The 13,722-nt window shown below is 46.6% G+C and overlaps 1 protein-coding gene across 5 annotated transcripts in view; it reads right to left on the bottom strand.

The window, feature by feature from the left end:
* Window positions 1–13,722, bottom strand: part of FGGY (FGGY carbohydrate kinase domain containing) — a 402,080-nt gene that overhangs the window by 367,244 nt on the left and 21,114 nt on the right. For all 5 annotated transcript variants that reach the window (XM_070405226.1, XM_070405225.1, XM_070405229.1 and 2 more), the window contains exon 2: window positions 9,797–10,011. In XM_070405226.1, coding sequence (XP_070261327.1) covers window positions 9,797–9,997 — 201 coding nt within the window. In that variant the 5' untranslated portion in view covers window positions 9,998–10,011. The remainder of the gene's footprint in view (window positions 1–9,796; window positions 10,012–13,722) is intronic.

The raw sequence follows: 13,722 nt of genomic DNA, 5'->3' as shown, positions 1-13,722 counted from the left end.
CAGAATTCAAACTCTGAACCTGCGTTCTTTCTATTCCACCATACTGTCCACAAATCTCTATGTCATCAGAGATTTTCCTGTTGCCCAAGAGACTCGCCCTGTGGAGAGGGCATGTGCTCTAGGGGAGAACATTTGCTAGTGACTTCTGGCAATACCTTTGTCCCACAGTGCCAGGTAAATGCCCTCTGTCTTTACTGCACTGATTGAGACTTACATGAACATGAGGACCAAACCCAATCCCCTGTCAGGCAGCATGGCCTCATGACAACGAGCTGCAAATACCTGGTTTCAAAGCCTAGCTCTACCACTCTGGCTATGGGTGACTGAGGGCAGGTAACACAATTCCAGCCATTCTAATCCCCCTCTGGCCTTGCCAGACCGCATCTCCATAGCATTTATAGGCACGGCTTCCTCTGTCTGGCATGTCCATCATCCTTCCATCTTGGCTTGGAAATCACTGGATAGTGGTTAAGATCAATGGTACTGGGTGCAATCTGAGTCTGAAGCCTGGCTCTGCCACTTACTAGTCATATGACTTTGGGAAGCCAGAAAAACAGTTTCCTTGGTTGCACAAAGCTATTACTTGCACCTATATCTCCTAATGATGTTCTGAAAATGCAGCAAAATAAGGGGTGATTAACCCAACATCTGTCATTTGGTGCATGAGAAATATCAGCCATTATTAGAATAAATTAGCTGTCTCAAATCTTTGAATTTGTGGGACGTCAATCAATGAATCAATAGGCCAGCCCTGACAGTGCAGGCCTGACCTGGGCAAGCCCATCTCTCACAGGCCTGCAGCTAGTCAAAGGAGGAACTGGGTAAGATAAACTCAATACCACAAGGCAGCTTTGGAATAGAAATAAACCGGGAAGATGGTGTCAGAAAGCCACCTTCTGATTCCAACTCCACCACTTGTGAGTCAGTTTAATCCTGCACTAATCTCATTACCTTTCTGAGCCTCAATTCCCTGAGAGGAAAGATATTTCCCAGGTGAGGATCAAAGGAGTCAATTGGTTTGAAAGTGCTTTGGAACCAGTAAACCTTTATAAGAAATAAAGGATGGAAAACCCACTCAATGCCTCATTAACCGAATGTTTGATGGAATCATTTTTATGTATAAACTAGAGGCCCAGTGCATGAAATTCATGAACTGGGAGCCCTGTGGGGGGGGGGGGGGGGGGTCCCCTCAGCCGGGCCTGTGCCCTCAGCTCGCTGCTCCTTAGCGCTGCAGCGGAGGTGGAAGAGGCTCCTGACACTGTGCTGAGTGGCGCTCCCACTGTGGAAGTGCACTGACCACCAGGGGGCAGCTCCTGCATTGAGTGTCTTCCCCCTGGTGGTCAGTGTGCATCATAGCGACCAGTCATTCTGGTCATTCCGCCTTAATAGTCACTTAGGCTTTTACTATATTGTAGTATGCTCTCTCTGTCATGTAAGCACATATATAACTGATAGTCAAAGGAATGGTGATCAAAAAGAGCGGATATACTCAAATCTTCCTAAGAATCATGGTGGGAGTAAGCTTCCAGTAGGAGCAAAGAAAACACTCTCTTAAATCTATTTTATGAATCCCCTCTGAAGAGTTCCACATTCTAATCAAGGCCTTTCGGTCACCAAGGTTCCGTGTCTCCATCTCTAAAACAGAAACCTATCACCAGGAACTGGAAGAACTGTGACATGCATTTACGTCTGATTTGTTGGGCAGCCACTCTTATTTCCCCAGTCTTATATGGAAATGCCTTATGATCATGCTTACCCAAGAGTGAGACCACCCCACCCTACAACCCCACCTCCACCTACAACATCCCAGAATCAAGGCCGTCAGGGTCACGCTGCCCAGAAGGCCCCTGGGACTTGACCTGCTGACCTAAGGATTCTTTTCTACGCTGTTATTAATGGAAGAAGAAAGCAGTCTAGTAAACTCTCTCCAATGCCTTGGCATCAAGGGAATTTCCCTGGCTAGAGAGAAAGCACATTGCTCTTCTAAAGAATTTCCAGAGAAGGAGATTACGGCAACTTGGTTTGGTAACCTGGTCCATGTCTAGCAACTGTCAACTCGTAGCTATGGGGCAGCAAACAAATATTTGGAGAAGGGGTTGTACATCGCTTTGTTCTGACTGTGGGAACCAGTTCAACCCTGCATGTGTTTTAGATCAGCAGGCTCTGCCATATTGGTGGGGAGGCAGAGGTTTCCAAAGAAAGAGCTGGAAGGTCAGAGGCATACCTGGTTTTATCTTGAGCTCTATTTGGGTCGAAGCCTGGAGCCCACAGACAGAATCCAGCTTGCAATAGAGTTCTGTGTGGCTGGTCCTGTGTTTTTTTAAATCTTGATGGGAATGCCTTTGTCAGCTCTGGGGGCATGTGTGGGGCTATGCAATCCCTGATCGCTGGTTCCCTCAGGCCCATTGCTCCCTGTTGCCTAAACAATTCAATTACTCATTCTGTCAATCGGCAAATATAATCAGGCCTCTTCTAGGGTCAGGCTGTGAACTCCTCTGGGTACTTGGGAAACAATGGAAAGCAAATTATATTTTTTAATTCCTTGTTCTTTTGGGGATTATATTTTAATAGGGATAGATAACAGCTAATAAACCAAATAAATTATAAAGTGTATGTATAGTATACAAGAAAGTGATACCTCGGGGATCAGGAATGCTGGAGAAGGAAGAGGCGGTTGCTGAGAAGGTGAGATTTGAGGAAACACTGGAAGAACCTGAGAAGCAGACCGTTTGGAAATCTGGAGAAAGTGTTCCAGGAAGGAAACAGCCAGTGCAAAGGAAGGCCCAGAGGTGGGAACAGCATTGAGGCATAATGCAGCTTGTGTGGCTGTCTGTTACCTGTGAGGCCCCTGGGGGCTCTCGATCTGACAAAATCTCCTCTAGGGACTCTGAAAATGGATCAAGCCGATTGTGGACCATCGTCTACACAGCATCCTAGCTGAGGGGTGGTGTTGTCCCTTAAAGATAAGGTGGGGAAATATAGACCAAACACTGCCTTTTATGTCAGTGACACCAACATTCTTCCAAGAACAGAAACTCTGAAACTGCCTCTACCTCATTCCTCTCCACTGTTCACCAAATCCTGTTAGATCTTTCTTCCAAAGTCTCTCAATCCTCCCCCTCCTACTTATTCCTCCACCAACATTCTAATCCCTCCATTCATTGTACAGCAGGTATTATTAAGCACCTGTGCACGCCAGCATGCAGGACACAGGCCTCCCGGAGCTGACAGTTCAAAGGAATCTCGGCCCCCAGAACTTCATTAGAAGAATCATGCTGCCTCTAACTGGCATCCATGAATGTAGTGCCTGTCCCCTGCAAGCCATCTTGAATCTGCTACGGGTCACACTGAAACTCTGGATGATTCTGGAAAAGCTCCCTTATGGGCCTCAGAACCAGCTAGCCAGGTGGGCCCCTACCATCACTTCCAGTCTCCATTCTTCCTCCTGCTAGAGCCCATCTGCTCCAGGGCTGGCTCCTTGACATCACCATCTCGCACTTCTGCCCACGCTATTCCCTGGTTCTGAACGTCCTCTCTTAAGAGTTCCCCAGAGTCATGTTTAGGCCTACATCCTTCCTCAAACTTTCTCCACTGATTGGGAGTAGGGAGGTCCCAATTTCTTTAATCACTCATTTTCTTACACTCCCTGAGTCTACTGTATGTTAGGACCTGGGTGAGCAAACGATAGGTCTGCCCTCCTGAAACATAAAATCTGGTAGGGAAAATAGATATTAACCCCCAAAATGAATGGCTTTATTATTTATTTTGTTGTTTTATTTGATTATGCAATTATTTTATTATTTGATATTAATCAAAGAGTGAATGATTCATCAACCATGTAAAGTTCTAGAAAGGAAAAGTATAAGATATTGTGAAAACATTTTGCAAATAGAACAGGACTCAATCTGGAGGTGATATTGGGCAAGGAAAGGTTCCTTCCTTGAAGACCCAACTTCCGGACTGAAAGGCAGCGCAGCAGAGCCCACGGAACTCTCTGCCATGGGAAAGGATCAGCTCTGTGTGTTTAACACAGTAGCCACCAGCCAAATAGCTACTGAGCACTTGAAACATGGCTAGTGCAACTGAGACACCGAATTTTAAATTGCACTTTAAATAAATAGATAGATAGATAGATAGATAAATAAATAAATAAATTGTATTTCATTGTAATGAACTCAAGTGGCCACACGTGGCTAGTGAGTACTGCATTTGATAGTGTGGATCTAAGGATGAGCAGTGGGCGGGGAGAAGAAAGCACGTGTGTGAGAGTCCTGAGGCTGGAGGGAGCACCGCATGCTGAGGACGTGGCAGGAGAGAGTGGCTGGGATTCAGAGCTGAGAGAGGCATCGTGAGAGGAGACAGAAAAGGAGGGTGAAACCAAGCCATGAGGGGCCGAAGGCCATGTGAAGGAATTTCAGTTCTATCCAAATGGTATTGAAGAGTCGTAAGCAAAAGAGTAACATGATCAGGTTAGCATCTTAAAAAAAAAAAAGAATCGTCCACCTCCAAGAACAAGAATGGACTGGAAGGGAAAGGGCATACATGAGGAAATGGGTTAGGTTCTCCCACGAATCTAGACAAAAGGTGAAGGTATGTTGTGTTGGAAATGGAGAGATGTGGAGAGCTACACAGAATTATCCTATCTGATTTCAGGCTCATCACCTATTGCCTGCCCTGGGTGACTTAGGGGAAGTCAGTTAAGTCTCTGAGTATCAGTTTTTCTTTTCAAAGGTAAAATGGGAACAACAACCCCTTCCCTATCCAACTTGTATGACAATCAAATGGATATGAATATGGGTTAGGGAGATGGGTGAAAAGGTGAAAGGAATTAAGAGGTACAAACTATCAGTTATAAAAATAGTCACAGGGATATAAGTAGAGCATAAGTAATATCCTATATAACATGGAGCTAATATGCTAATTAGACCGAACAGCAGAACGACCATCCGGACGACCTTCCGGATGAAGCTGGGGCTGCAAGGGCCAGCCGGGGCTTCAAGGGGCTGCAAGGGCCAAGCCCCTTGCATGAATTTCATGCAGCAGACCTCTAGTAGTCAATAATATTGGAATAACTATGTATGGTATCACATGGGTACTAGACTTATTGGGGTGAGCACTTTTTAAGGTACATAAATGTCTAATAACTATGTTTTGCACCTGAAACTAATGTAATATTACATGTCAACTGTTAATTTTTAAAAAAATTATAAATAGCCCTGGCTGGTTTGTTCAATCCCAGTGGAGAAGAGAGAAGAGGATCTGAAGCCGTCTCACTAGGGATCTGGTCCCGTCTCTAATACTTGTTAGTTTCAGAGCCTCATTATCTTCAGGTATCAAATAAGAAGAATGGCAATCCATCTCACAGAGTTACGATGAGGGACACCAGAACTTTTTTTAATTGTCTGTTTTTAACTCTAAGTAACACTAATTCAACAACCATTTATTGAGCACAAAATCTGTGTTGGGCCATGTGTTGGATGCTAGGGCCGGGTGGAGAAATCATTTGATCTGGCCCTGCCAAGGCTTCAGGGCTGAATTGCTGAAATGTTTGACCAAATATAGCAGGCTAATTTTTTTTTTAAATATATTTTATTGATTTTTTACAGAGAGGAAGGGAGAGGGACAGAGAGTTAGAAACATCGATGAGAGAGAAACATCGACCAGCTGCCTCCTGCACATCTCCCACTGGGGATGTGCCCGCAACCCAGGTACATGCCCTTGACCGGAATCGAACCTGGGACCTTTCGGTCCGCAGGCCGACGCTCTATCCACTGAGCCAAACTGGATTTGGCAAGCAGGCTAATTTTTAAGTTGATGATTTTGTATGGCCCACCAATGATGTTATAAATATCCACATGGCCCTTGGCAGAAAAAGGTTCCCCACCCCTGTGCTAGGGATACAAGGACAATTCTCTCCAAGAGCTAGGCTCATGGTTTAAAAGAGACCAAACAAGTCACCAACTTCAATGCAATCTGATAAGGGCCAGGTAACGAGACACATGAAGATGGTGGACTCTGAGGCAGCAGGCCTTCTCACCCTCTCTTTCCTCTGCGGTTGACAAGCGAGGGAAGAACTGGTCAGGAGTCATCTAGGAAGGCTCCCAGGAGGAAGCAAGACTTAAACTCACCTTGTAAGATACCAAGGAGTTGGGCAGGTAAAGGAGGTGAGAGAAGAACATTCCAGATCATGAAAACAGAGACATTGCATTCATTGGCAAACTCAACAAATATGAACTGAGCATCTTACAAGAGAGGAACTCTGGAGAAATACAGATAAACAGGAGATCACCCCTGCTCGGGCTGCACACATATTCCGCATGAGCAGCTAGCCAGGCAAAGGCACTCGTAATTCAATGTAGTTAGTACAACAATCACAGGAAGCTCAAGGTTCCCCACACAGTGAGTGGCTAATTCAAAATACTTCAGGTGGCTTCATACATTTCCTAGCAGGGTGAGAGGAGGCTGGAAAGAAAGGCAAAGGGCAGAAGGTAGGGGTGGAGTGCATATTAGTCATGTGACCTTGGGCTGGTTACGTAACCTCATCAAAGTTCATTTCTTCCTGCTCCAAAACAGAGAATAATAAAAACTACACCAAGAGGTTGTCGTACAGCCCTAGCTGGTTTTGTTCAGTGGATAGAGCAACTGAAGGATCTCGGCTTCGATTCCAGTCAAGGGCATGTACCTGGGTTGCAGGCTTGATCCCCCGCCCCAGGTGGGGGCATGTGCAGGAGGCAACCAATTGATGTGTCTCTCTCACATCGACATTTCTCTCTCTCTCTGTCTCTCCCCCTCCCTTTCGCCCCCTCTAAAAATCAATGGAAAAATATCTTCAGTGAGGATATTTAAAAAAAAAGAGAGGCTGTCGTACAGATAAAATGAAGTGATACCTAAGCTTCCCTTATACAGTGGGGCCTTGACTTACGAGTGTCCCGACTAACGAGTTTTTCGAGATACGAGCCGTCTCTCAGCCGATTTTTTGCTTTGAGTTGCAAACTAAAATTCGGGTTATGAGCCAGCTTCAGATACCCCACCACTAGTTGGCGCAGCGAACGTCACAGTGAACGCCACAACATCAGCCCAGCATCACATGTCTCACTCGTTCACTTTATGATTTGACATACGAGTAATTTGAGTTACGAGCTCCATCAGGAAACGAATTAAACTCGTCAGTCAAGGCCCCACTGTATAAGATACCTGGATGAGGATGATAGCATAGTACCTGGAACCTAGTTAGTGCCCAAGAAATGTTAGCTGCCATTATCATCATCACCATCCTATTGTGATTATTGTTGTTGTTCTATTAACTTGACTATGGGGAAAACCAAGTGAATGACTTAGGGAGAAGGACGTAGTGCAACTGATCTCAAGCTCTTAGCTTTCTAACGTCCTTGAGAAAACAGAGCCACCAAGTCAAAATGGATTTTATGTTGCACTCTGCCCTCGCCCAGTGCTTCTCAACATCTTACATAGAAAGATCCCTAACCAGGAGGGGGATAGTGACTGTTCCTATGAGGTGCCTTCCTAACTGACTTTGACTTTCAAATACATTTTGTCTTACAAATCCATTCCCCTCATTCCTGTTCTCCTCATCCTCATCGCCACAGGAAAAAAGTGCTTACTCATTTCCAGGCACTGCAATGGCAGTGCATATGCATCAGCTCATTGCATCCTCACCACAGACCTTGAGAGAGAGGTACAACGACCATTCCCATTTTACAGATTAGGAAATTCCTGCAAGAAACCTTACGTAGCTTGTCCAAGATGACAAGCTAATAAACGTTGGAACTGGGACGACAATACAGGCAGTCTGGCTCCAGAATCAGTGCTCTGTGGTTGTTGCTAATATACAGATGCCTCCCTCCTTAAGGAGGGGAGCAGCTCCATCCAGGTTTGCTGCAGTGAGAGAGCCTCGCTGAGGACCAATGCCCACAGCACTCATGTGGCTACGGGGCCCACACATAGTGAGTTGGCTGCCACTGGGAGATGATTAAAATCTGCCATTAAACCACGCTGTACTTAGAGCAGACCTTTTTTTTTTTTTTTTTTTTTTTTTTTTTTTTTTTTTTTTTTTAAATATATTTTATTGATTTTTTACAGAGAGGAAGGGAGAGAGATAGAGAGTTAGAAACATCGATGAGAGAGAAACATCGATCAGCTGCCTCCTGCACACCCCCTACTGGGGACGTGCCCACAACCCAGGTATATGCCCTTGGCCGGAATCGAACCTGGAACCCTTCAGTCCACAGGCCGACGCTCCATCCACTGAGCCAAACCGGTTTCGGCAAGAGCAGACCTTTTTTAAAGTAGCTTTTCATCGGGGGATTATATTTTCTTCTTGACAATTTCCTTAATGGCAAGGAAGGCTATATGTTAGAAGAACAAAGGAGGCCCAAGGGCAATAAGTAGAAGATTCTCACCAAGATGGGGCTGAGGGGGAAGGAGGAGGAAAATTAAACAGGCAGAAGAGAAGATGTGCCTTCTTTTATTCCTATACTGCTCCAGCGCCGCCCACCCCCACCTCCTCTCTCTGCCATCTTCTCCGGGGGCACTAACAGGAGCCCAGGGCTCATTAAAGTTTAAACAGACTGATCAATACGGATAGAATGGTGAATTGTCCATCTGTAAATTGCCAAGCCCTTCATGAATATTTAAGGAACTAAACTAGGAGGAGAAGAGAGGACCTAGGACTTCATTTTTCCCTCTGAAAAATAAGGAGAAAAGAATCTCTGTTGTTTCTGATCACCAGGATATAAAACTGAATAGTCAAATGAAACTAAAAATGAACAAGTATTGGCCAGCATCACTTCCTTCCCCAAGCCAGCAAGCTGACTCCAATCAAGGCCCGCAAGGCGAACATCTTCCTAGCCCAGTGGTCGGCAAACTGCGGCTCGTGAGCCACATGTGGCTCTTTGGCCCCTTGAATGTGGCTCTTCCACAAAATACCACATGCGGGCGCGCATGTACAGTGCAATTGAAACTTCGTGGCCCATGCACAGAAGTGCAGGCGCGCATGTACAGTGCGATTGAAACTTCGTGGCCCATGCACAGAAGTCGGTATTTTGTGGAAGAGCCACACTCAAGGCGCCAAAGAGCTGCATGTGACTCGCGAGCCGCAGTTTACCGACCACTGGCCTAGCATACTGAGTTGCTCCTCATTTGCCCAACTTCCTTGCTTTCTCAAAGCACACTGCATTCTCATGCCACAGTGCCTTTGCACATGCTGTTCCCGCTGACCAAAATGAGGTTCCCTTCACTTGTCTGCTTGGTCAGTCCAGTGACTAAGGGTGCAGTGCTGGAATCAGAGTGTGTAGGTTACAGTCCAGCCTCCTTGTGAAGATTCAACTACATAATCCATGTTAACATGTTTTGTATCACATTGGCAATTTCCTTAATGGCAAGGAAGGCAATATGTTAGATACATGAAGCACAGATGTTAGCGATAATTACCAGTGACCTCTTCCACCTTAGGTCACACCTGACCATGCTATGCCTGCATGTTCCTATCCTCTGGCCTGTCTACTTTAAGCCTCTCAGATAAATTCAGTGTAGGTGCATCTTAGAGGTAACCCTTTCCTCAGCACCAGCCACAGTCACTTCGCTCTCACCACCTATCATGTCCTGTTTTGACTGGCTGTTGGTCTCTGTCACTGCTAGACTGTCAGCTCCTGCAAGGCCAGGCCTATGTCTGAAGTTACACCAACACTGTCCCTGGTGCCAGGTGGACACACGGCACACACTCAGCAGGTAGGAGCAGGGAAGCACATGCAAGGAGAGAGCGCCGCAACTATGGTCTTACCTTTGTGACAACGCAGCACGCGGCCCAGATGTCCTCGGAGGACTGCTCGTGATGGTTGAACTGAGGCTCCCACTTGTTAATCGCCTGATCCGCAAAAGCCAAAAGGGTGCCCCTCTGGTCCACCAGAGCCGCACGGACGCTGCCTGTCCCGACATCCACACCCACGTAGTAGCGTCCTGGTTCCTGATCTCCACCAGGCATGGCGTTCCCTCGGCCTATCAAAAGCAAAACCACATGAAGACCAAGCAGTTCTGCAAAGTCAGACACAAGACCTCTGGAAAGTGGAAATGAAAGGGGTGCAGCTAACGAACTCATGGTCTTCTACTACTTATTCACCCCCAAAAATGTTGGGTGCTAATAGTACAGTAATAGGCATGAGCTAGGTGGTGAGTGAACAAGACAGGCATCACCACAGACACGGAATTTCCATGCTTGGGAGGGGGTCAGACATGAAACATTTATGAACTGTATGATTATTTAAGCAAATTCATGATATCAAGAGAAAAGTGCTATAAAGGTAAATAAAGGATTATAGGAGAATTGAGAATATGGAGATAACAGATATGCATTTACTAGTGAACCATGGAGCGAAATCGCATGAGACCCAGGACCCCCACTCTCCGCCCCCACCCCCCCGGCCCGTGCCATGGGACCACCCCTAGCAACCCTAGTCCCAGAGTCCTGCCCCACATGGCTGGAGAGCCGCAAGATGGCCCCAAGTCCTGGAGTGCCATTCCGATGCCCTGCCTCAGGACTGCACAGAGCAGCCGCTGGCCCTGCCCCACTGTGCGCGCCACCATCTTGTGATGGCATTATGGCATGATGGTCAATTTGCATATTACCTCTTTATTATATAGGGTTCTTACTGAATTTGTCAAAACAAGGACAGTGGCCATAATACTGAATAGGAACTTCATCTACACAGTCAATCAATCATTTAAATAATTATTTGAGCATCTACTATGTGCCAAGCACTGTGAAAAGCACAAACCTCCCCTCTATTCCACACTAGGATTCTCCAAGATGATTATATTTTAAATTTTTTTTTTATTGATTTCAGAGAGAAGAAGGAAGAGGGAGGGAGAGAGAGAGAGAGAGAGAGAGAGAAAGAAAGAAACATCAATGATGGGAAAGAATCACTGATTGGCTGTCTCCTGCACGCCCCCTACTGGGGATCGAGCCCACAATCCTGGCATGTGCCCTAACCGTAATTGAACCTCCTGGTCAACGCTCAACCACTGAGCCACACTGGCTGGGCCAAGATGAGTCTATTTAAATCTCTATGTGACAGGTGATCAAGGTGAGGCTCCAAGAGGTACGTAACTTTTCTCTTAATGCTAAGACCACATGCTTAAGAACAATAAATGTACATTATTATGACCACGCACATTATCCTGATGGGGAAATAGGTCTCTGAGAAGTTAAGGAATGTAGCCAGCACCCCTCAGGGGCAGCCCAGATCCGCAGCTCAGGTCTGTGAGCTCCTGAGTCTCCTCTCTTTCCTGTGTTTCTAACAGCTGGCAGTACAGGTTTAGAGAAGAGGCAAACCTCCTGCGGCCCCGTAATGAAGAGACTGGGAATTGGGAAGCAGCCTCGCAGAAGACAGGATCAGGAATCTGTCAGAGAATCTGTTTTCCTTACAGACCCCTTGTGAGTTACAAGGAAATCTGACCGGAGGACTCCGGAATGCCTTCGTCTTCATTGCCCCTCCAAGTCCCTTTGGTCAGATCAGCCCACAGGACAGAAATCTCAGAGAGGCTTTCATGGTCCATATTTGGCTTTCAAAGAACTGGAACAAGCCTACCCCAACCCCTGCCCCAGGACAGCCACGCTGGTTAACCTGTGACAGCCCCCCAGGTGAGCTCGGGGCGGTCCTAGCGCCCAGAGTCCCACTTCAACAAGGGCAGCAGCAGTCTGTACCCCTTCCCCTTCAAAAAGGTAATGCTTCCTGGCAACGTCACGCTGGGGGACACTAAAACGAAGCCAGCCAGCAGATGTGTGGTTACTGCTTCCTGGATATTTATTCCAGACAAAAACAGCTTCATTAAAAGCGACTGGTTCTGACTTCATCGCAGTGATTTCCCAGCGGTGCCTGCCCCCGCTGGCTGGCTGGCTGGCTGGCAGGTGGAGAGGGAAATGGGGAAGCTGTAGTAAGAACATTTGCTACCTTCATTGGAGCCTCAGAGAACAACTCTCAGGCTCCAGCCCACTGCTTCCTCACCTTCTCTCCCTCACAACCCTCCAGGAGCCCCAAAGGACCAGCAGCACCAGTGTTCACACCATACATTCCTCCATTCATTCAACAGTGATATCGTTTCTTCAAGCCACGTCTCAGAAAATTTAAATGAGACAGGTCAAAGCAGAGCTGCTCAGTTTGAAGCAGAGATCACCATGGCCCCATCCACTTCCTTCCCTCAGGACTCCGGAAGGTTGGCAACCTTTGGCTTAGGGCTGATACACAGCCCAGGCCCACCGCATCATATCTCAGGCTTCCAGGAGCTTCGCTCTGCCTGCTGTCCAGCTGTGTCCAACCCTGTCCTGCCCGTTCTCACACCCAGCTCAAGACATCCCAAAACTCCTCGTAGGTTCCCAAGTGCATCCCACTGCTGCCCGACTGCCCATCACTTCAGACCTGGTCGTCCCTAATTCTTTCCTCCTTCTGTCTGGTGACCACGGACCTACACTTTAAGATCCCACTCCATCATCACCTCTTCAGGGAACACCTCCTTGCTTTTCTCTGTCCCTTGGAGCCACCAGGGCACTGTGTCCCTACTTTCTGTGGAGACTTACCAACTCAGAATTGTGACTTTTTTTATTTCTCTGTCCATCTCCCTTAGTGGCCTGAACCTGAAAAGGGGAACTATTGATTTCCATATCGCCAGCTCCTAGCACGGTGTCTGGTACATAATCCGTTTCCAATAAATGTTTTCTGAATGAATGACTAAATTAGTGAATCAATAGAAGACAAGGATGAATAAATTCATGTTTTAATACAGTTTGCATTCCTAAATTGTATTGAAATGCAGTAGTGTTTTGTCATGATTCTAATCCCCATGTGCTTCATTCATCCAATTACAAATATTTATTGGATGCTTATAGCTACATTTTATTAATTCCGGGACACTCATTTTTTTCACATTTATCTTCTGCAAAATCAGAGTGAATCTGACAATCAATGGCATCATACAATTAATTGGTAGCATTTTTTCTTTCTTAGTGGTAAAAGCAATAATGATGCATCTTGCAATGAATGATATATGAGATTTGAAGAAATCCGGACTGTGTCAGGCACCCTGCTCAGAAATCAGGATACAGTGATGGACACAATAGGACAGTGCCCCAGTCCAGAGCTTCCTCAGTGTCTTTATCTTCGAAAAGGACGAAGGCTGGCCAAGCTAGCTGGCCCACCTCCCCACTGCTCTCACACACACATCTTACTTCGCTTGGGCTTCCTTCTCTTAGCTTCCCACAGCCTTCACTATGAAGGGCCCCAGGGTGCTGCTCCCTAACACTGATCTTAGCATATCAACACCTCGCTGCCCTTGGCTAGAACATTCCAAAGACTACTCTAAGCACTTCAGGGAGAAACAAGGAATCAACAGAAAATGAAGCATCGATACAAACATTCTTGCTGACACAGACCTGATTAGCCACCATCCAGAATTGTCTCCACTCCTGCCAACCCCAAATGAGATCCCACCCAGGGTGGCTTCCCAGGGGAGTGGCCCACGTCCTCACGCCTGGGCCCCTCCCTTTGACTCTCTCTTCCTCTACAGGGAGTACACCATCTTACCACCCACCATCCAGACATACTGATTTATTTCCAGTAAAATCCAAGGAGGCGGATTCCTACTATGCAGTTCTGGTGTTTAGATCCATCTCTTCGCTAAACAGGAAAGGGTCCACCCTTCAGGGGAGCCCTCACC

The sequence above is a fragment of the Myotis yumanensis genome, unplaced genomic scaffold, assembly GCF_028538775.1.
Source record: "Myotis yumanensis isolate MYYU_CA2020_CCGP unplaced genomic scaffold, mMyoYum1.0.hap1 SCAF_2, whole genome shotgun sequence".
NCBI lineage: Eukaryota > Metazoa > Chordata > Mammalia > Chiroptera > Vespertilionidae > Myotis > Myotis yumanensis.
Note: the sequence above shows the minus strand (reverse complement) of the source record. Positions and strands in the feature narration are given on the sequence as shown.